The 21180-nt window shown below is 49.8% G+C and overlaps 1 protein-coding gene and 1 long non-coding RNA gene across 6 annotated transcripts in view; one reads left to right on the forward strand and one right to left on the reverse strand.

The window, feature by feature from the left end:
* Positions 1-13308, reverse strand: part of SCARB1 (scavenger receptor class B member 1) — a 92891-nt gene extending 79583 nt beyond the window's left edge. For 2 of the 5 annotated variants that reach the window (XM_043442567.1, XM_043442559.1), the window contains exon 1: positions 12942-13306. In XM_043442567.1, coding sequence (XP_043298502.1) covers positions 12942-13067 — 126 coding nt within the window. In that variant the 5' untranslated portion in view covers positions 13068-13306. Of the gene's footprint in view, positions 1-752; positions 824-12941 lie in introns of all 5 variants that reach the window. The other 3 variants (XM_043442576.1, XM_043442552.1, XM_043442543.1) reach the window with 3 other exon arrangements.
* Positions 11683-16402, forward strand: LOC122424602. The gene is made up of 3 exons (XR_006264480.1): positions 11683-11960; positions 12469-12618; positions 15706-16402. It is a non-coding gene; the product is annotated as an uncharacterized LOC122424602 (long non-coding RNA).
* Positions 16403-21180: the final 4778 nt, after the last annotated feature.

Genomic DNA, 21180 nt, shown 5'->3' on the forward strand with positions numbered 1-21180 from the left:
AAGAGCTCCCTCTCCAACTCCAAGGATGGGCATCTAATCCAAGCCTGACCCATCAGAGCAGTCCATTTCTCAAGCTACAGTGATCGGCTCAAGGATAAGCATATGAGACAAGCCCTGACAATCAGAGCCCAACTTTGCCCAGCCACTGGGAAAAGTCTCCAATTACCTCTGAAGGTCCCTCCATAAAGTTCCTTTTGGAGACCTGTGGGGAAATTAAAAGCAACCAGTTTCTCCCCCATGTGGCACAGGTGGCTATCTGAGCCCTAGATTTAAAAATGAATGTTTAACTCTTGGATTGCATTCAGGCTGGATCCCTTACAGGACCCATGGGAGAAACAACAGGGCCACAGGAAGCTCCCTCCCCACCCTCTCTCTGCACCCTCCAGGCCAATACTAACCCAGTCGACTTGTGGTTTATTGAGTGCGGGTAAATGATTTTGCATGGTTGAGACGACATGAGATCCTGTACGTACAGAGGAAGTACATATCACCAGCAAACTGGACCTGGGTCTCCCAACTCCAGCCTCACGCCATTTCTGCCCATGGGGACAAGAAACGTAAACAATTCCACTTTAATGATGAACCAGGGCTTCAATGCAGTGGACCTCCCCCAATCCAAGCCACCCAGCTGAAGCCAAGATGCCAGCAGGAAGATCCCTTCTCCCTCTGAGAGACAGAGTAAGGTGGCTCCAGGCCAGACTCCATACCTCCCTGGGTCCCTGGGCCAAGACAGGTGCTGTTTCTTTACTTACCACCCCCAGATGGCCCCAATGACAGCTTTCATAAACCGGTGTCCCTTCCTTCTGGCCACTCCACCTTCGAACTGGGGCAGAGGAGGAATCAATCAGAAGATACCAACGCTCAGCCAGGAAAAACACCCAGTCACTGGAGTCAGAGAGATATCTCTGGAACACAGGCAGGACTTGTTGAGACTCAGGCCCTGAATCCATGAACACACCACAAAGACCAGGCTCCCAGGTCCTCTCTGGTGTGGGAGATAGGAGGGGAAGGAGGGGAAGAGCCAGCATTGAAGCCAAGGAGTCTGCCTTCCAAATCCATGAATTTGAAGATCCCGACTGGACTCCTCTCACTGCCTCGGCCTGAGGTCCCTCCCCAGCCAGGTCTCTGCCCTAGACCAGGGTCCCCAATCACGGGATACAGTCATGAACAAGACAGACAAGGCCCCTGCCTCGGGAAACCTCAACCAAGTGGACAGTATCATTCCAGAATGGTGACAGCTTAGAAGATAATAACATGGAATGCTTATAACACAGATAGGGTAGGTTCATAGGGTGAGGGGGGGAGGAGAGGGGTAATCGTCAAGAGTACCATTTGAGCTTAAACATGAAAAGAATCCAGCACAAAAGTCAGGAGGAAAAAGGCTTCTGGGAAGAAGGAACAGCCTGTGCAAAGGCTCTGAGGCAGGAAAGAACACCTGTGCATGGGAGGAAAAGAAAAGCTCATGAGGCGAATTCTTTGGTTGTCCAGTGGTTAGGACTCCATGCTTTCACTGCCTAGGACCCAGGTTCGATCCCTGGTCGGAGAACTAAGATCCTGCAAGCTGTGTGGCATAACCAAAAACAAAAAACAGGAAGAAGAAAAGTCTATGAGGCTGCAACAGAGTAAAGTGCAGGGAGTGGAGGCAGGAAAGGGGCTTACAGGTCATGAGGAGCAGATGGGTTTCATACCACATGCAAGAAGGTTTTAATCAGTATTGTGAAATGATGCAATTTACATTATTTTTAAGAGCATAGGGGGACTTCCCTGATGGTCCAATGGTTAAGAACCCACATGCCAATGCAGGGATCCTGGGTTCGATCCCCGGTCTGGGAAGATTCCACATGCTGCATGGCAACTAAGCCTGTGGGTCACAACTACTGAAGTCCATGCGCCCTAGAGCCCAAGCTCCACAACAAGAGAAGCCAACTCAGTGAGAAGCCGGTACACTGCAGCTAGACAGTAGCCCCCACTCCCTGCAACCAGAAACAACCCTTGCAATGAGGACCCAGTACAGCCATAAATAAATGAACGATATACATATATAAGTGCAGCTGGGCTTCCCTGGTGGTCTAGTGGTTAAGACATGTTTCCACTTCCGGGGGTGTAGGTTTAATCCCTGGTCAAGGAAGTTCCGCGGGTTGTGAGGTACAGCCAAAGAAAGAAAGAAATATCCCAAATAATCCAAAATAAGAAGAAAAACAATAAAGAACATTCTACTGTGGCAGGGAAAATTGACGAGACTGGCGTGAGTAGGAGCAGACGGCCCGGAAAGGGAGCTCCTGCAGTAGGTGAGAGATGCGACAGCTTCAGGCGGAGTGGAACCACACACAGGGTGAGGGGAGCCCCCCATGTCACCATAGAGGGTGACAACTTGCCACTGGTCACGTACCTCCCTGTGAAACCACTCTCGTCTTCTAAACATCCGTTCAATAACTATTCAAGAACCTACCATTATGTGCTAGGCATCGTTCCAAGTGCTTGGAACACAGCAATGAACAGAAACCAAGGTCCCTGCCCTCATGGGCCTGACACTCTCATGGAGAGAAACAGACAATAAGCAATAAACAGGATGCGTAGGTGAATTCTGCAGTATCTCAGCAAATGATGGGGCGACAGAAGAAAAACAGCAGGGTAAGGAAGGTTCGGAGCACCAGGGAAAGGGAAGAAAACTTGCAATATTCAAAAAGAGAAGGACTTCCCTCGTGGCCCGATGGTTAAGAATCCATGCTTGCACCACAAGGGGCATGGGTTCGATCCCTGGTAGGGGAAGTAAGGTCCTGCATGCTGCACAGTGAGACCAAAAAAAAAAAAAAAAAACTGTAAAGAGAAAGATTCATGAGAAAGTGAGATCCAAACAAAGGCCTAAAGGAGGCAGGAGAGAGAATCACGCACATGTCACATCAGGGAAAGAGCTGTGGGCAAAGGGAAGAACTCAATAAGGCCAATGTGTCAGTTAGGAACAGCCGGCAGGGCTGGGTGCAAGGTCAAGCTGAAGGGGAGGACAGAAAGGGGTGAGGTTCGGGTGGTACGGGCCTCAAGGGCCAACATAAGGTCTCACCTTGACTCAGAGGGGATGGTGTGGGCCCACTGCCGGGCTTTATTTAAGGAGAAGAGGGTGGTGCTCTGATTGCAGATTTCTTGGGATCCCTTTGGCTGCTGTGCTGAAAAGCCTAGCCAGGGAGCAACGGTGGACACAGGGAGATGTGCAGGAATCCAGGCCAAAGTTGATGGTGCCTTGGACCAGGGTGGTGGCCATGGGTGTGGAGAGAAGCTGGATTCTGGATATATTTTTGCTTTTGTGTTTTTGGGGTTATTTAGTATCTTAGTTTTATCTATTTATTTATTTAGCTGCTCCACATCTTAACTGGGGTGCAGAGGATCTTTGATCTTCATTGCAGCATGAGGGACCTTTTTCTTTTTTTTTTCTAAGTTGTGACATGCGAAATCTCTTAATTACAGCATGCGGGATCTTCAGTCCTGGAATGCGAATTTTAGCTGCGCCCTGTGGGATCTAGCTCCCTGACCAGGGATCAAACCCAGGCCCACTGCATCGAAAGCGTGGCGTCTCAGCCACTGGACCACCAGGGAGGTCTCTCTGCATATATTTTGAAGATGAGGCCAAAAACAAAATGTCCAACGTGGGAAGTGAGAGAGTCAAGGCTGACTCCAAGGCTTTCGGCCAGGGGAGCTGGCGGATGGAGGAGCGACAGCCTGAGATGGGAACGTGGCCAGAGGAATGAGGTTCTGGGGCAGGGGCAGTGATGGGAAGTCAAGCGCTGGCTAGAGTAAGCCTGAGATGCCTTTGAACACCCAGGTTAAGACACGGAGCTGGCCAGTGGATGCTCAAGACTGGAGTTCAAGGGGAAAGGCCTGGGCCTAGGATATCAATTTGGGAGGGGCCCAGACAAAGATGGCATTAGACGTGTGAGATTGTGTGACCTCAGCCAGGAAAAGGTTTAGTGCAGGGACGTGCCAATGGCCGGCGGTCAGGGAGATAAGGAGACACCAGCATCTGAGTTCAAGAGCAGCCCAAGAGACCACACATCAAAGTGTCTCAAGAGTCCTTCTGGCAGCTTCCAGAAAAGGTGGAAGGAACTTCACCCCAAATGCCAGGAAGCAAGCACAGGTCGGGCCACTCCTATTCCTTCCTCCTACCCAGCACGAAGCAATAAATCGGGGCACAGGAGGAAACGATGGGGTGGAGGTGGGGGAAGGAAGCCAGACAATGAAGCCAGCTGCGCCCAGGGTCACCAGGGGCCCGGACCTCTGGGTTCAGGGAGGTTCTGAGCAGAATGACTCCGAGCTTCAAATGTGGGTCCCAGGCACCTCCGGAGCCTGTAACTCGCCAGCTCCAGGGCCCCAGAGAGCCCCAAAGCCAAGAATATGAGTTTTTTGGTGTTGGTTTTTGTTTCTTTTTGCATTTCAGCTCCCATGGCCCCTCCAAGGGCCAGTGGAGGCCAAGGTCACATCTGAACCAGGGGGCAGGAGATGAGGCACATAAAAGAACTTCTCCTTTTGTCTGATTTTTTTTTTTTTTGGCTGAGTCCTACCTACAGTTGAATTCTTTGCACTCTAAATGTGTTTATGGGGACGAAGCTGCTAGACCTCCATGGCACAGAAGAGGGGTGGGAAGAGTGGGAGTAGGTGCTCTTGTAACCAAATTCTCTAATTCTAAGATTATGAGCCAGAGAAGTCAGCCTTGTGACTGAAACCTGCCTTGGGGGGGTCTCTCTGCTCAGGGGCCTCTCTGCTGCTGATCAAGCGTGTAGGATCATGCTTCCAGGCACCAAGATCCACAGTTACTGACGGAGCAGACGTGCCTGGGCCCAGGTTCCAGCAGAACAAAACTGTCCAAGGGAAAATGAAAATCTTCAACGAGCAAGTCCTTGACATCCACTCAGTTCCTTCCCACTTGCTACATGTTGAAGTCATAACAGGATAATTCCAGGTAGCTGAGCTTCTCTAAATTCTAGCTAATCACATGGGTCAGGGAGAGAACGCCTGGCAAGTATGAGTCATCCTAGGAAGGCTTGGGGAACATGTCATCAAATGGGAAAAGCCAGGCACACTGAACCCGGGTCTCCCATACTGCAGGCAGACTCTTTACCATCTGAGCCTCCAGGGAAGCCCTTCTGAAGATCCCCTGGAGAAGGAAATGGCAATCCACTCCAGTATCCTTCCCTGGAAAATTCCATGGACGAGGAGTCTGGCGGGCTACAATCCATGGGGTCGCAAAGAGTCGGACACAGCTAAGGGACTTCACTTTTTCTTTCTTTCCTTCTTTCTTTCTTTCGGAGCACTGAACACAGCCCCGGGCCAGGCCTCCAGAAGGCCAGACCGCAATAGGACACATGGCCACGTGTGTGTGTATACACACCCCAACACACTCAGAACATGTGTTACCATGTGTGTCCACATGTGTAACTATACGCCCAGCATGTGTCAACACACATGTGAGCCCACGCATATAAACATGGATAACAATAATACGTGTGAACCCATGTGTGCCAAGAACCAAGTGTGGGCACATGTCAATGTATGTGTACACATGTGTTCATATACATACACACATACGCTATCACAAAGACACTGTGCCCCCATGCCAACACGCAACATGAATGTGTGCACATGGTCACACACAAGTGTGCATGGGTGCATGCCAACACGTGTTCATGTGTCACACGTGTACTACCGGCATGCATATACATACATCAACATGTATATGCAGCACACTCTCAAACACACACAGTGGTGAAGCAAATCCATGGGGAGCAAAGAGGGAAACAAAAATAACCGACACTCAGGGAAACTAAAAATAGCCCATGTTTTTCATCGTGGCTCTGGAGTAAGTGGAAGCCGCCCTCTCACACACCAGAGGGGTAGGAAGCCCCAGGCAGGAAAGAGGAAGAAAAACACAACAAAATTGGAACACACCTGCAACCCCACTGCCCCGAGAAGGGAGTGCGTCCCCTGCAATCTGCGGCCATGGGTCAAGTCTACAGCCTTGTCCTCCATGGCCAGAGGCAGCCAGATGCAGTCAGCCCTCAATACTTTGACACCCTCTGAGACACGACCCCTGGGGTTTTCTGGAGCCCCAGACAGGGGACAGGGAACAGACCTGGCCAAGCAGACCCTACATGACAGCGGGGCCACCCTGAGAATCGCTGGGACCACAGGCCAGCTTCCCTTGGCATCAGTGATTCTAGAGCCCACCCAGGCCTATCGGACAGACATGGAGGAAAGGCGGCGGGAGGCATCCTGCACTCACAGTTTGAGGGAGGTGATGATCAGGAGAAAAGCCTGGAAAGGACCCCACCGCCCCACTGTCTGTGCAGGAAAAGGACAAGGGACACTGGACCCAAGCAGAGACCAGGGGAAGGGTTTGCCCTGCCTCCAAAACACCCAGTCGAGCTCTCAGGGATACGGAGAGTGGGGAAGAGAGGGTCCACAGGCGGCAGCCCGCCCAGCTAGAATCCTGGTGCTGCCACTGCAGCGGTGTGACCGGGGGCAAGTGTCTTTTCGGCTCTATGCTTCCATTTCCCTCAATAAAAAAGAGGCAACGGAAGCTATTTAGATACTAAATGAAGTGACTGCACGTAAAACACCTAGAACAGTGTCTGGTGCTTAATCAGTGTCTACCGATTGTTCTCTCTCCCCAACCCCCACCTCTGAACTGCCGCACGAAAGAAATTTGCCAGAGGATGAAAAGCAACTGGTGGCTTCCAGGTGGTTCTCTGGTAAAGAACTCACCTGTCAATGCAGGTGACGCAGGAGATGTGGGTTCAATCCCTGGGTCAGGAAGATCCCCTGGAGGAGGAAACGGCAACTGGCTCCAGCATTCTTGCTGGAAAATTCCTATGACAGAGGAGCCTGGTGGGCTACAGTTCATGGCGCCACAAAGAGTCACACACGACTGAGCATTTACACCTTGGTGAGAAGCAAGTGAGGCAGAGCATGGTGTCCTGAAGGTTCTTTGGATGGCCCTTGCAGAGGAAGAGGGGGTAAAAAAAAGGGAGGCTGAGGGTGGGGGTGGGGAAAGGCCAAGGAAAGAGCCCAACCTCAAAGCACTCAGGGTCTGTTCATCCCGCCATCCCATCATGAACCCAAGCGCTGCTCTGGTCCTGGGGACACTACAGGGAGAGTGACAGGACAGCCCCCGCTCCTGCCCATGAGGGAGAAAGAAAATGCACAAATCAACATGTAACATAAGTGGGGGGTGGCTTTTAGGGACAATGAGGGGAGAGCTATGCAGATATCTGGGGGATGAGCCTTCAGGGCAGTGGGGAAAGCAAGCCAGAGTTTGGTAGAACCAGGCTCAGTGGCTCAAGGACGCTGAAGACCGGGGACACTGTGGCAGGTGAGCAGGGGGGCCAAGACAGGGCGTGCAGTGAAAGAGGTAACAGGAGCTGGATCGTGGCAGGGAGTTCAGGTCACCAAACTGACCTTGGTATTCACTCAGAGTGAAATGGGGATACCTCAAAGGGCTGTGAGCAGAACGGACACGTGATCAGGTTGTCTATGGAAACCAGAGATGAGACTACGGCATCGGTCCAAGTGGTGAATGGAGGAGGCCAGAGTGTAAAGATATTGAGAAGGTGTCAGAATATGTTTTGAAGGTAATCTTAATAGATTTTGCTGATGGAGCAGATACAAGGATACCACAAAAAAGCATCCAAGAAAACCCAAGGTTTGTGCCTCTATTCTTGGAGGGAACAAACAGAGGTGTCAATTATCGAGCTGGAGACACAGGTAAGGGAAGAATTTGGCAGCTGGAAAAATGACTGGATAAAGCACCCAAGGCTGATTCCAAATAGAAAACTTTAAAGATGGCAGAGAAGGAGCTTCCCTGGTGGTCCAGTGGCTTACAGTCTGAGTTCCCAATGCAGGGGGCCCGGGTTCGATCCCTGGTCAGAGAACTAGATCCCACATGCTTCAACTAAGACCCGACACAGCCAAAATAAATAAAATATTAAAAAGAAAAGAGAGAGAGAGAGACTCAGTTTCCCACTCCCCCCCGCCCCACCCTCAGCCGTGGAGAAGGCTACCAGGTCCGTCACTATGCATGGTGGCCCAGCAGATAAGCCCCTTCCCCTTGGCCCAGCAGGACCTCCCTGGTGGACCAGAGACAGCCAGTAATTTGGGAATGCCTAGACCAGGGTTCCTAATCCATGCAAACAGAGAGGGCCACACATGCCAGGTTCCATTCGAGGCTATGGATACAAGCATGCCCGTCCTCCTGGGATTTGCCTCAGGATATTTTCACACACACACACACACACACACATACACACACACCAGCAAATTACTCTCTTAAGCTTCTGTTTCCCTAACTGTAGACAATGACAATGAGAGGTGTGTCCCAGAATTCTCCCCGGACTAACTGAGATGATTGACACATACAAAGATGCCTGGCACATAGTCATCCTTGATTACACTCCTAAATATGTTCAGTCTGAACACCTCTCATCCAAACCGCCCCTCCCCCCCACCACCACTGACGGGGAGAAAGGAGAAGAAATGAGTCTTATTCTCCCTCAAGGCCTCTCCCAGGGAGCTCCATCCACAGGGCCCCTCCGCTGTGTGCCTCCCACATTCTGTATTTAACTCATCTGGCCATTCTTTGGGGGAAAGCTATGAATTCGTAACTAACCTTTAACTAAACACATAATACATGAATATATTCTCCTTGTTTAAAAAGAAAAAGTCTGGCGGTTCAGGGGCTAAGACTCCGCACTCCCAGTGCAGGGAGTCCAGATTCAATCCCTGGTTAGGGAACTAGATCCCACATGCCATAACTAAGAGTTTGCATGCCGAAACTAAAAAAGGCTTCACACGCTGCCACTAAAAAAAGAAAAAGAAAAAAGATTCTGCAGGCCAAAACTAAGACTTGGCCCAGACAAATTAATAATTAATTATTAAAAAAAGAAGTATGAACTTCACAGATAAAGCATGCTTCCCCCCACCACACCCCCAATTCCCTGAGTAACCACTTTTGTCTGTCTGGTGCACCCTTCCACACCTTTTTCTGTGCTTTTACATGCACTGATAGAAATCTAGTGAAAATACAGAGTTTCACGGAGTTTTTGGTTTATTTTTTAACACAAAGAACCTTATAGCTTTTTGTCAATTAGTCATGTGTTCGTCTGCTTTGCTTTTCTGTGCCCAAATATATAAAGATCTAGTTCCTTCTCTCTAATCTCTGCCCAGAAATCCACTGGATAAAAGACTTCTGCTTTCCTTCCTATTCCCCTATTGAAGTATAGACTCAGATTTGTGGTCAGGATTCCTGACCATAACTGCCATGAGCTGTGTGAACCCTGACATGTCTCTGGGCCTTGTATGCCTCAGTTTCCTTATCTGTAGGAAGGGAAAACACCACAACAGCTTACAAGAGTGTGATAACCTTCAAATGAGAAAACAGGTACATCACACATGTCATCGCCTTTGTACTTCATCATCTTGACAGTAGGCAAACTAGATCTGATTCCTGCCTCAGAGCTGAAGACATAATCCCTGGCTCAGAGGTGAAGTAACTGGCCTGAGGTCCCCAGCAAGCAAAGGGCACAGCCAGGTCTGCAAACCGTGAGCTCTGGAAACTGACACCAGTTTCAAAATGGGTGCAACCCCGACAGCAACCTGAGAAATGTAAATTATACACATCATATTAACCCGCCAAAATTATTCAAGATGCTAATAAATTGGTCATCACCAATAATGGCAGAGATGTGGGGGAGTGAGTAGTTTCATACTCTAGATGGAACTATAAATGCTCTTGACCTTCAGGAGGGTCATTAGGCTGTGACCAAATTCAAAACAGACAGACCTTCTGGTCTGGAGGCTTCTCTTCTAGAAATGCACCCAGTGGAAGTGGTTATACAGGTACACAGAAAAGTATGTATGAGAAAATTATCAGTCAATGGAGAAACAGGTAAGTAGGTGTACAGTATTCAAAGAAATACTATGCAACCGTGAAAATGTGACAGATTTCTATGTTCAGACATGGAAAAATTTTCAAATGGTATCTGTGAATTGCAAAGCAAACTGCAGGCTGTTTAGACATAGTTTAGTTCAATACTTGTAAGTATACATTACTATGTCTAAATACACATCCATGATGTGTAGCTCCATAAAAGTCTTCTTACGAAGATAATCTTGGATGATGATGGTACTATCGAAAAGGGGAATAAAAGGAGCGGGGCGGGGTGGGGGGAAGACCCTGTTTTCCCTCAACTTGAATTTTTCTTACAAACAAGAATGCATGTCTTGGGGCTTCCCTGGTGGCTCAGTGATAAAGAATCCACCTGCCAATGCCAGAGACACAGTTTCAACCCCTGTTCCAGGAAGATCCCACATGCTGCAGAGCCACTACACCCGTGCACCCCAACTACTGAGGCTGTGCTCTACGGTCCAGGAACCTCAACTACCGAGGCCTTATGCCCCAACTACTGAAGCCCGAGTGCCCTAGAGCCCCTGCTCCGCAACAAGAGAAGCCACCGCAGTGAGAAGCCTGTGCACCAAAAAGAGGAGCCCCTGCTCACCGCAGCGAGAAAAAAGCCCGCACAGCAGTGAAGAGCCAGAACAGCCAAAAAACAAATAAATAAAATTATATTTTAAAAAAGAAAAGATAGTTTCTCGGTTAAAAAAGAATGCATGTCTTTTATATACATGGACTTCTTTCATTAACCTCAAAGCATAAAACGGTAGAAATCAAAACACAAGTCCTCCCATTCAAGTTGTACATGGACACATGAAGCCAAAGCAAACACCAACAGGCCGTCCCTTCCTCTCCTAACGTACCACTCACTCAGTCTCCTGAACACAGACACTCTTCTGACGGAAGGCTCTTGGCCAGAGCTTGGCCTGAGCTGTCCAAGAAGCTGTCACAGGCTGGGCTCGCCTCCGTGTCTTCACACCACTCAGTCACAGACCAATCACCTTTGGGATATTTATGGTAGATGCTGGGTGACTCTCCCTCAAGTTTCCCTCCTGGAAATCTTAGATGCTGGGTGACTCTCCCTCAAGTTTCCCTCCTGGAAATCTTAGCTCCAGGACAACTGAGGGCAGTTGTCTGGAAGCCCAGAGGAGGAATGAGAAATTAGGTAGGGCATGCATGTGTGCATGTACATTCACACACACACACATCCTTCATCTGATTGCCATAAAAAGAAAATACCAAATACCTGCATTAAGTCCAAGAAGGACTGGGTTGACAAGATTCTTCATCAACTATAAATTCCACTCATCCCCATTCCCCGGATCCCAAAGCAAGACGCTCTTTGCACAGGATCATGACAGGGTTCACCATACATGCGGCACGCGAGTGACCATCCCTCCAGGGCACACACAGCATGGAAACTACAAAATCGGCAGGCGTTTACAGCTGGCTCTCACTGAGATAAAGCTCTCACAGTTACTTTTTTTTTTCTTACAGCTACTTTGAAAAGCAAAGCAAAAACACCCATTGGCCGCCATGGGATAAAAAGAATTAGTTCTGTTGCTCTGAGGTCTCCCCACAAAACTCTTTCCCGCCACTTCACAGGCAAAATTAAAAAACCACTAAGAGGAACTCGGAACTCAATGTCACCATTGGCCAGGACCTCCCTGCAATCAGATTACAGGACTTAATGGGACAAGATTTGAGAACAAAACAAAGGACACAGTGTGGCCAAGATGACTCAGACAACCACTTGCCCAGAGACCTCGAGAAAAACCAGACGGGTGTTCCTCCATCTTTAAAGCCAAAAAAATGGCTGCCGGGTCTAAGCAGATACAGCCTTCATTCATTCATTCATCTCTCAAGCATCTTGCATCGGGCATGGGGCATGGACAAGAAATGTGACCCAGTCCCCGTTCTCAAGAAACTCGTCTAAAGCAGGGGGAAAGAGCAATCAATTAGCAAGTGACAAAAGCCACATCTTTATCCCAGCTCTGCATCTTGGTTGGATCTGGGAGGCGCCAAGGTAAGCCTCAGTTTCCCCTCCGAGCCCTGCAGGTGCCGTGGCCTTGGCCTCAAAGCTCTGAATGCTTTTAGCTCGAATGTGATACCTGGAATCTGCCTGTCCTTCAGTAACTCCAGGCTCATTCAAACATGCTGCCCGGACACCCAGGGCAGAGTCTGCCGGTCTGAAGGCCAGCTGACAGCCTTCATTAGTCTCCCTGGTTGAAAGGGCAGTGGTGTATAAGGTTAGGATCAGAAGAAAACTCTCAGGCTGTGGGCTCCTGAAGGACCCTGTTTATGCAGCCTTGGGCTTATTCCTGCTCATGCGTGGATCTGGGGAGTAAAGCCGCTTATCACTGCCAATCTGCATCAGGAAGGCAGCGGAAGGGGACGAGAGGGCAACCCATTCTGCCTTTAAGAAGAGGTCTGCATGGGGAGGTTTTGGACAGCAGGGACAAGTGGCGGCCTGGGCACGCATGTGAGCCTCACATGCACATGCTTGGAGGGTTCCTGTCCGCCTGCGCTCACAGGAAGCAAGCAAAGTGCAGTGCCAGTTCTACCACCCACCGTCAGAGGCTGCTGTACGGTAAAGAAGCATGGGAGTCTGCCCCTGGGCTTCTCCTGGCGGTATCAGAAACACGGCCACACTCCACTCCCGTCTTGGATCCCAGACCCTTCAGGTGAGGTCAGGCTCCCAAGTGGTCTCTCCTTCAGGCTTCCCCAACCCCAGTCCAGTGCCTCCAGCAGAAGGCCCTGGGGCCCTCCTTGGCCCCCAAACTCAGCCTGCGTCCTGGGTCGGGGAGGTTCCTAGGAAAGATGGCCAACTGGCTCGCCTCATGCCCTCTGGTCTCTCCGGTGCTCAGCGGCCCGGGCCCAGGCCACGCGGATCCCGGCACCGGGTCGCCGACCCGCCGGCCGCGCGCCTGGCCTTCCCGGGCTCCCAACGCCCTCCAGCCTCGGACGGTATCCCGCGCACGGGTCCCAGGCCAAGCCCCTCACCCACCTTGAGGACCTGCTGCTTGATGATTGAGGGCACCATCACGATCATGATAATGCCCAGCACGGCGAAGAGGAGCCCGATGAAACCCAGCGCCGCGGTCACCCGGCGCGCTCTAGAGAGGTTGCCCATGTCTGCGCGCCCCGGCGCCCGCGCGGTGCTCGCGGGGTTCCGCGCCTGTGAAGGGACCGAGACGGGGACGGAGGTGATAGAGGCAGCGACTCCGAGGACGAGGCCCGCAGCACACGGAGGAGCGGCCCGGCAGGTGGCCAGCGGTTTTATGCGCCATCACCGGGGCGGACCGCCCCCCGGGACGCCCTGGGCACCGGGATTCGGGCCGGCGCGGGCGAGCTTGGGCGAGGGGGCGGGGCCTAAGTTAGCAAGGGGCGTGTCCGAGGCGGGGCGCGGATCAGAAGGTCCGACTGGGGCGGGGCCATCGCCGGGAACCCGCCGCACTAGCTTCCGTTTCTGCCGGAGGGAGCCCCGGGGGCCTCGTGGCCCGCGTGCAAAGTTGGACTTGGCTCCCTTCCACCTCCTAACCCTTCCCCGCTTCCTCACTCCCGCCTGCTCCCCGCTCATCCCTTTCCATGAGCACCCCCATCTTCTCTCTTCTCCGCATCTCTCTCCCCCTCCTCCCGCTGTCTCCCTCCCCCCCTCCTCTCTCCTCATTTCGCCCCTTCTCCCCTCCCACTTCCTCTGTCCCGACCGTCATCATTGTTGGTATTTAGTAGAAATTTCCCAACTCTTGCAGGAACTCCAGAGCTTCCCACCCCCCCACCCCCGCACTCACCTCTCCGTCCTCAGCTGGCCCCATGCTCCCACTCCCCACCACACCCCCACCCCATCCCCCCCCACACACACGTGCACACACGTTCTATTCCAGCCTCTCTCCCTGGAACAAGCCTTGCAGACTCCTGCCTCAGGACCTCATACCCACCACGACTTGGAATTCTTTCTGCCCCCCACCCGCCCCTAGATATCTGCCTGGCTTCTTCCTTCAGGACTGCTGGGGCCACCTTATCGGAAAGGCCTTCCCAGCCACCCTGTGTGAAATAGAATAGCGTCAGCTCTCCCCTCACCCTTATCAAGGGGCGCCACCAGGCATGTGCCACATTCATTTGTTCTTGCTTTGTGACCATTGCCAGGCCCTAAAATGCTATGGGGCCGAAGCTTTGTCTCTCTGCCCCCGCCCTCCCCTTCTCAGTAGCTTCACTGCTGCCTGGCTAGGAATGTCTGCTCACAAGGAACATTTTAGAATGAAGCGGTGAGGAGCCTTCTGTGAGCCAAGTTCTGTGCTAAGAGCCTTGCCCTCACCGACTCCATTTTGCAGATAAGGAAACACGCACAGCGGGTTAGGTCAACAAATCCAAGTCTCTGCTTTCTAATGAACAGGAAGACAGAGGATGGGCAAGTGAGGAAATGAACAATGGATTACTGACACCCCCTCCAAAATAGTAAAACATGGGCATGTGCCCCCCTGCCGTCTTCCACAAGCCCCCCCGCCCCCACCTGCTCAGAGTACCTGCAGCACCCCTACCCTGCACTGAGTCCTGGACCCCTGATGTAGGTCAGTCCCCTCATTGTCTAGTTGGGGGTCACGCAGGGAGCCCCAACACGGGGGTAAGGCAGCCCAGTCCCTGAGGGCTCAGAATGAAATTCTTCTTCAACCCTGGTAGGAAACAGCCTTCTCCCAGGCCCATCCTTAAGCAACACAGGGTGACGTGAGTCAGTATGTATCAAGCACCTGCTGTGACTGCCTTGCCTAGCACTGTCTTCTCCTCAGGGGACCCACCATTGTTCGGGTTACCAGGAACAGAGACCCAGCCCCTGACCTAGATCAGGGTGGCTGGGGCAGAATTGGCTGCATCAAGTGGCTATAGAGTTTCCTACTCTAGGGTCCTGGGAAAAGTGGCTTGGCCCTTTCTGCGCCTCAGTTCCTTCACCTATCAAATGGGGATAAGAGCCTCTCTCCAGGATTTCCTTGGCAGTCCAGTGGTTAAGACTGCCTCTTCCAGTGCAGGGGGGTGTGAGTTCAATCCCTGGTGGGGGAACAAAGATCTTATATGCCTCCTAACCAAAACATAAAACAGAAATAATGTTGTAACAAATACAATAAAGACTTTAAAAATGGTCCATGTCAAAAGAATACTAAATTAATAAATAAAAATAAAAGCCTCTCTTCAAGGGCTGTTATGAGGATTAAATGAGTGGGAAGATGTAACAGGACATACAACAGTGCCCCAAGATGAAAGCATCATAAAGTTAACTGTTCTTGTTATTGCTGCCCCAAGGTCCTAACTGTTCTGGCTTCTGCCCACCTTTTTGCCTGCATCTCCCAACCTCGCCAGCTTGTTCTCTGTACCCCGGGCTCCTGGCCCTTCTTTCTGTTCCTTAAACAGCTTGTTCCAGCCACAGGGCATTTGAATGTGCTTTTCCTTCTGCCTGCCCTTGCCCAGATGTGACTCTTCCTCCTCCAGGTTTCACTTCAAACCTCACTCCTTAGAGAGACCTTCACTGTTGAATCTGTCCAAAACGAAAGTCCCAACCCACCAGTCACTCTTTTTTTTTAATTAATTTTTATTGGAGTATAGCTGCTTTACAATGTTGTGTTTGTTACTGAACCGCAAAGTCAATCAGCTGTACATATACGTATAGCCCCTCTTTTCTGGATTTCCTTCCCATGTAGGTGTACCATCACTCTCTGTCAATTCACCCCATTTTATCTGAAATTGTCTTCTTCATTTATCTGTTTGCCTCTTTCTCTCTCCAGCTCCCAAAAGAGACATATTTGCTCATGGATGTATCCCCGGCACCTGGAACAATGCCTCCCATCTCGTACATACTCATTAAAGACTTGCAATAATTACTTCTTTAATTAATCGACCAACTCATTAATTAGTTAATACACTTGCCTTGAAATCTTTGAGGCCTTCAGCGGCCATCAGCTCTGGGGATTGACTTATGTTTGCTGATTTTTGGAGTTCTTGGAAATTAACTAACTAACTACAATCTGGGGTCTGTCCTTAGCCTGACACCACCCTCTTCTTTGATACCCAGCTTCCCTCAGCAAGGACTGACTCGCCTTGACCATCTCACCCAATCTAACTTTCAAATCTTCAAGGTCCAAATGTACGTGACGCTTACCCAAGAGAGCCCCCAAGGCCGCAGCAAGAGTGTTTTCATGTCACGCCACACTGTCACTTGACAAGAGAAAGACAGAGATGAAAGGATATCTGAGACACGTGACCAGCCATGACCTTGCTAGCGGGTAGTCACATCCGATGGGGGGAGGTGGGCAGTGACCTAAGAAGTTGGAGAAAAGATGTTTCATAATGTTTCAGGGAGAGGCTTTGCCAGGACAAGGCAAGACAAAGATGCAGGAGAAAAAGAAAGATAAAAGACAGTACAGTATCACTGGAAGGACTGATGCTGAAGCTGAAGCTCCAATACTTCGGCCACCTGATCTGAAGAGCTAACTCATTGGAAAAGACCCTGATTCTGGGAAAGATTGAAGGCAGGAGGAGATGGGGGTGACAGAGGAGGAGATGGTTGGATGGCATCACCAACTCAATGGACATGAGTTTGAGCAAGCTCTGGGAGATGGTGAAGGACAGGGAAGCCTGGTGTGCTGAAGTCCATGGGGTTGCAAAGAGTTGGACAAGACAGCAACTGAACAACAGCAACAAAACATAATCGACGTCAATTTCAGAGACAACCTGTAAACACAAAGTCAGACAATGTTCCTCCTTGGCTCAAAACTCTCCCATGAAGAAAAGACAATTGGTGAGGGTGTCAAAAGACGTGGAGAAATTGAGACTGTCATACACTGCTTGTGGGATTGTGAAATGGCCCAGCCACTGTGGAGATCAGTCTGGAAATAGCTCCTCAAAAGACTAAGTACAGGACTTCCCTAGTGGTTAAGAATCTGCCTGCCAATGCAGGGGAGCGGGGTTTAATCCCTGGTCCAGGTAGATTCCACATGCCTCAGGGCAACTAAGCCCATGGACCACAACTACTGAGCCTATGCGCTAGAGCCCAGGAACTGCAACTACTGAAACCCACGTGCCCTAGAGCCTTTGCTCCACAACAAGAGCAACCACCCCAATAAGCCTGTGCACCACAACTAGAGAGTAGCCCCCATTCGCTGCAATTAGAGAAACTCCGAGCCCAGCAATGAAGACCTAGCACTGCCAAAACATAAATTAATTAATTTTCTAATAAAAAACTAAACACAGAATTACCATAAGTCCCCATTGTTCCTCTGCTGGGGCTACACAAGAGAAATGAAAACTGTGTCCACACAAAAATTTGCACACGTCAGCACTATTCACAATAGCTGAAAGGTGGAAACAACCCAAATGTCCGCCAGCTGATGCATAAATAAATAAAATATGAAATATCCCACAGTGGAATACCAACATTAAATAATGAAGTGCTGATACAGGCTGCAACATGGAATGAGTTTGGAAACATTACCCCAAGTGAAAGGGGCAGTTACTAAAGACCATGTACTTTGTGATTCCATTTCTCTGAAATGTCCAGGATAGGCAAATCCATAGAGACAGAAAGCAGATTGGTGTTTGCCTACGCTTGCAGGGGAGGAGAGGTGGGAGGCAGAAAAAACCAGGAGTGACTGCTAAGGATTCTTTTTGGGGTAATAGAATGTTCTAGAATTGATTGTGGGGCTGGTGTACAGCTGTGTGAATACTAAATTCATTGAATTGTACACTTTCAATGAGTCAGTTGTATGCTATATGAACTATAGCATCATTGAAGTACATGTCAATAAAGCTGTTACAAAGCAAACAACAGAACTTTCCTACATTTCCCACCTCACTCAGAGTAAAAGTCAAAGTCCTCATCACAGCCCAAAAGGTTACCCTCATCTCCCCGACCTCGCTTTCTCCTCTCCCTCAGCACAGACAAATAAATAAGTAAATTAACATACCTCTGCACCTGGGCTTCCCAGCTGGCGCTAATGGTAAAGAACCTCCTTCCCAATGCAGGAGACTAAGAGACTCAGGTTCAGTCCTTGGGTGGGGAAGATCCCCTGGAGGAGGACATGGCAACCCACTCCAGTATTCTTGCCTGGAGAATCCCATGGACAGAGGAACCTGGCCAGCTACAGTCCATGGGGTCACAAAGAGTCTGACAGGACTGAAGCAACTTTGCACACATGCACACACCTCTGCAGCCAGGTTGCATAGCTGGTTGGTTTTGGGCAAGTCACTTAACCTCTCTGTGCCCTGCTGCTGCTAAGATGCTTCAGTCGTGTCCGACTCTGTGCGACCCCATAGGTGGCAGCCCACCAGGCTCCCCCGTCCCTGGGATTCTCCAGGCAAGAACACTGGAGTGGTTGCCATTTCCATCTCCAATGCATGAAAGTGAAAAGTGAAAATGAAGTCGCTCAGTCCTGTCCGACTCCCAGCGACCCCATGGACTGCAGCCTACCAGGCTCCTCCGTCCGTGGGATTTTCCAGGCAAGAGTACTGGAGTGGGGTGCCATTGCCTTCTCCCTATGTGCCCTGGCTTCTTCCTTATCTAGGCAGTACAAATCATCTCAACAGTGCCCACTGCCTGGTGTGAGTTTATCCTGGTTACATGCTTAACACGGTGCCAGCAATACAGGGGATCAACACTTTGTGCAGGCTGTCACATGTTGTCTGCTCCACCCCAGCCCAGGAAGAATCATTAACCCCCAGAGCAAAGCATGAGAAGTGTTGCTGGGAAGCTGAATGACTTGACTCAGAGAGTCATAGCCAGTGAGTGGCAGAGGCAGGATGGAAAAAGTCGCTTGGCTCCAGAGCCCAGATGTGAATTACTACTCTCTTTGCTGAAGAAAAAGTGGAGAGAGGGAAAAGAGGAAGTAGCTGGGTAGATGGTGGGAAGAGTGAGAGAAGGCACAGGGGAGAAAGAAAAAGTCAACCAGGAAGCGAAAACTATCACTTTGGGCCACATCTGGAGCCTATGTCACTGCGGTACGTGGGATCTTCTTTGCAGGATGGGAACTCTTAGTGGCAGCATGTGGGATCTAGCTCCCTGACCAAAGGTCAAACCCCTGGGGGCATCCTTCATTGGGAGTTCGGAGTCTTAGCCCCTGGACCATCAGGGCAGTCTGTCACTCAGTTGATGAACACCTACTGTGAACACCTATTATGTGTCAGTCACTCTGTTAGTGACTAGGGACCCAGCAGTGAACATGACAAAACTCCCTGGCCTTGTGGATCTTCTGTTCCAGGAGACAAGCAAGATCAGTAAATGGTAAACATAATCACTGGTCAATTATATAACATGCCAGGGCCACACTATTCAATACGATAGCCATTGACCATGCATGGTGACAGGACACTCAAAATCATGCTTGCCCCAAATGAGAATTGCTATGTCCTTCACACACGCCAGGTTTCAAAGACTTACTGTGGAAGAAAGATCACAAAATATCTCAATATTTTTATAGTGATTACACAGTGAAATGACAACATTGAGATATGTTAGGCTAGATAAAAATATACTATAACGATGAATTTTGCCTGTTTCTTTTTCCTTTTTAAAACGCAGCTACTGGAATTCCCTTGTAGTCCAGTGGTTAGGACTCTGAGCTCACACTGCTGAGGCCTGGGTTTGATCCTTGGTCAAGGAACTAAGATCCCCCAGGCTGCACAGCATGGACCAAAATATAAATATAAATAAATAAATATATATATATATATATATATGCAGCTACTAAAATTTTTTTAAATTTCATTTCTGTTGGACTGAACTGTGTTAGAACATGACACATGATTTAGAAGGAAAAATACAGGATAAGTGCTCCCAGTGGGGAGGGGAGTGGTTGGGGGAGGACCTCTGTGAGATGACATTTGAGCAAAGACCTAAAGGAAGTGCAGGAACGAGCCATGTAGATATCTGGGGAAAAGCTTTTCCAGGCCCTGGCAATGGTCAGTAAGGTCCTGAGGAAGAAGTGTGTCTGGATAGATTCTCCTTAAGATGCTGATTTCTCATGGTGCTGCAAATGACTTCTTAGGAGCTGTTTCTCTTCAGTAGATGAAAATGACCCCTGCATTTGTTTTGTTTTTTTTTTAACAATCTGAAAACACTTATTTAGAATTTAGGAAAGTAGATTATTATTGTATTTATCAATACAATAGGGCTGCAGGAATAGCCAACTGAAAAAACAAAGGAGGAGAGACACAGTTCTATGGAATAATTAAGTAACGGTGGAGGGGAGGAGGGGGACAAGTCATTAAATGAATAACATAACAGTTGAGCTTCATGAAAGAATTCCCTTTTTCTAGGGCCCACACTCTTGTGATTTCCACTCTCTGTTGTCTAATGAACACATCTACTGTGTTTTGTTGATTTTTGTGGCTGCACTTCCCCACCAGGGATCAAACCCGTGCCCCCTGCCGTGGAAGCTCAGATCCTTAACCACTGGACTGCTAGGGAAGTCCCACACCTGCTGTGTTTAAACCAGCAGGAGATACAGTGATAGTGTTTACAGACTCCCCATGCAACGGTGCACTCTTCAGAAGTAGTAGACACCTGGTTGGCTTGACATTCTATGCAAGGATCCACAACATGGTTCCTGCTGGTGGCACAGTTACCAACCACAATAACCCAGGCTCAGAGGACTCCCACCTTCCCCTTTTGCACTTCAAAGTGTTTCTTGCCCAAGCTGATGCTGATGTCACCCTGGGTATTCACCTACTTCACTGACACCATTTTGGAAACACACAGACTCTTGCAGTTGTATGAATATTAATATTAGTGGAGGTCTCCAAACCACTGCCCCCCATATCCCCTAGGAGATTCATTCAAGCCCCACCTCCTGCAGAATCATCCACCACCTTGGGCATCTCCAGACACCTTCCTTCTGAAAGAGCTGGCAGTTGAGCTTCACCCTTGCTCCCGCCTCTCAGCACTTGAGGCATGTCTCCCTGGCAAGAGCTAAGCCTCCAACACAAAACCACCTTCCAGATCAAAGGTATAAGTGTGTGGGAGGGCTCAACCAGATGCCAGGGGCTAATAACTCTGCTCTATTTCTGCCAGATTGCAAGAGAAGAGCCTTTGTCTAGTCCCACAGCCCACAACAGTTGGAGACATGAGGATGGTTCCAGTCCTGAGACCCAGAAGGTTCCTCTGAGGTCACCTGGTCCTGCTGGACTGGCCCAGAGAAGGAATCTACATCCATCCATTCATTTATATAGCAAACATTCAGCGAGCACCCCGTCTGTGCTAGGCCTAC

Source organism: Cervus canadensis, chromosome 1 (genome assembly GCF_019320065.1).
Source record: "Cervus canadensis isolate Bull #8, Minnesota chromosome 1, ASM1932006v1, whole genome shotgun sequence".
In the NCBI taxonomy this organism is placed as follows: domain Eukaryota; kingdom Metazoa; phylum Chordata; class Mammalia; order Artiodactyla; family Cervidae; genus Cervus; species Cervus canadensis.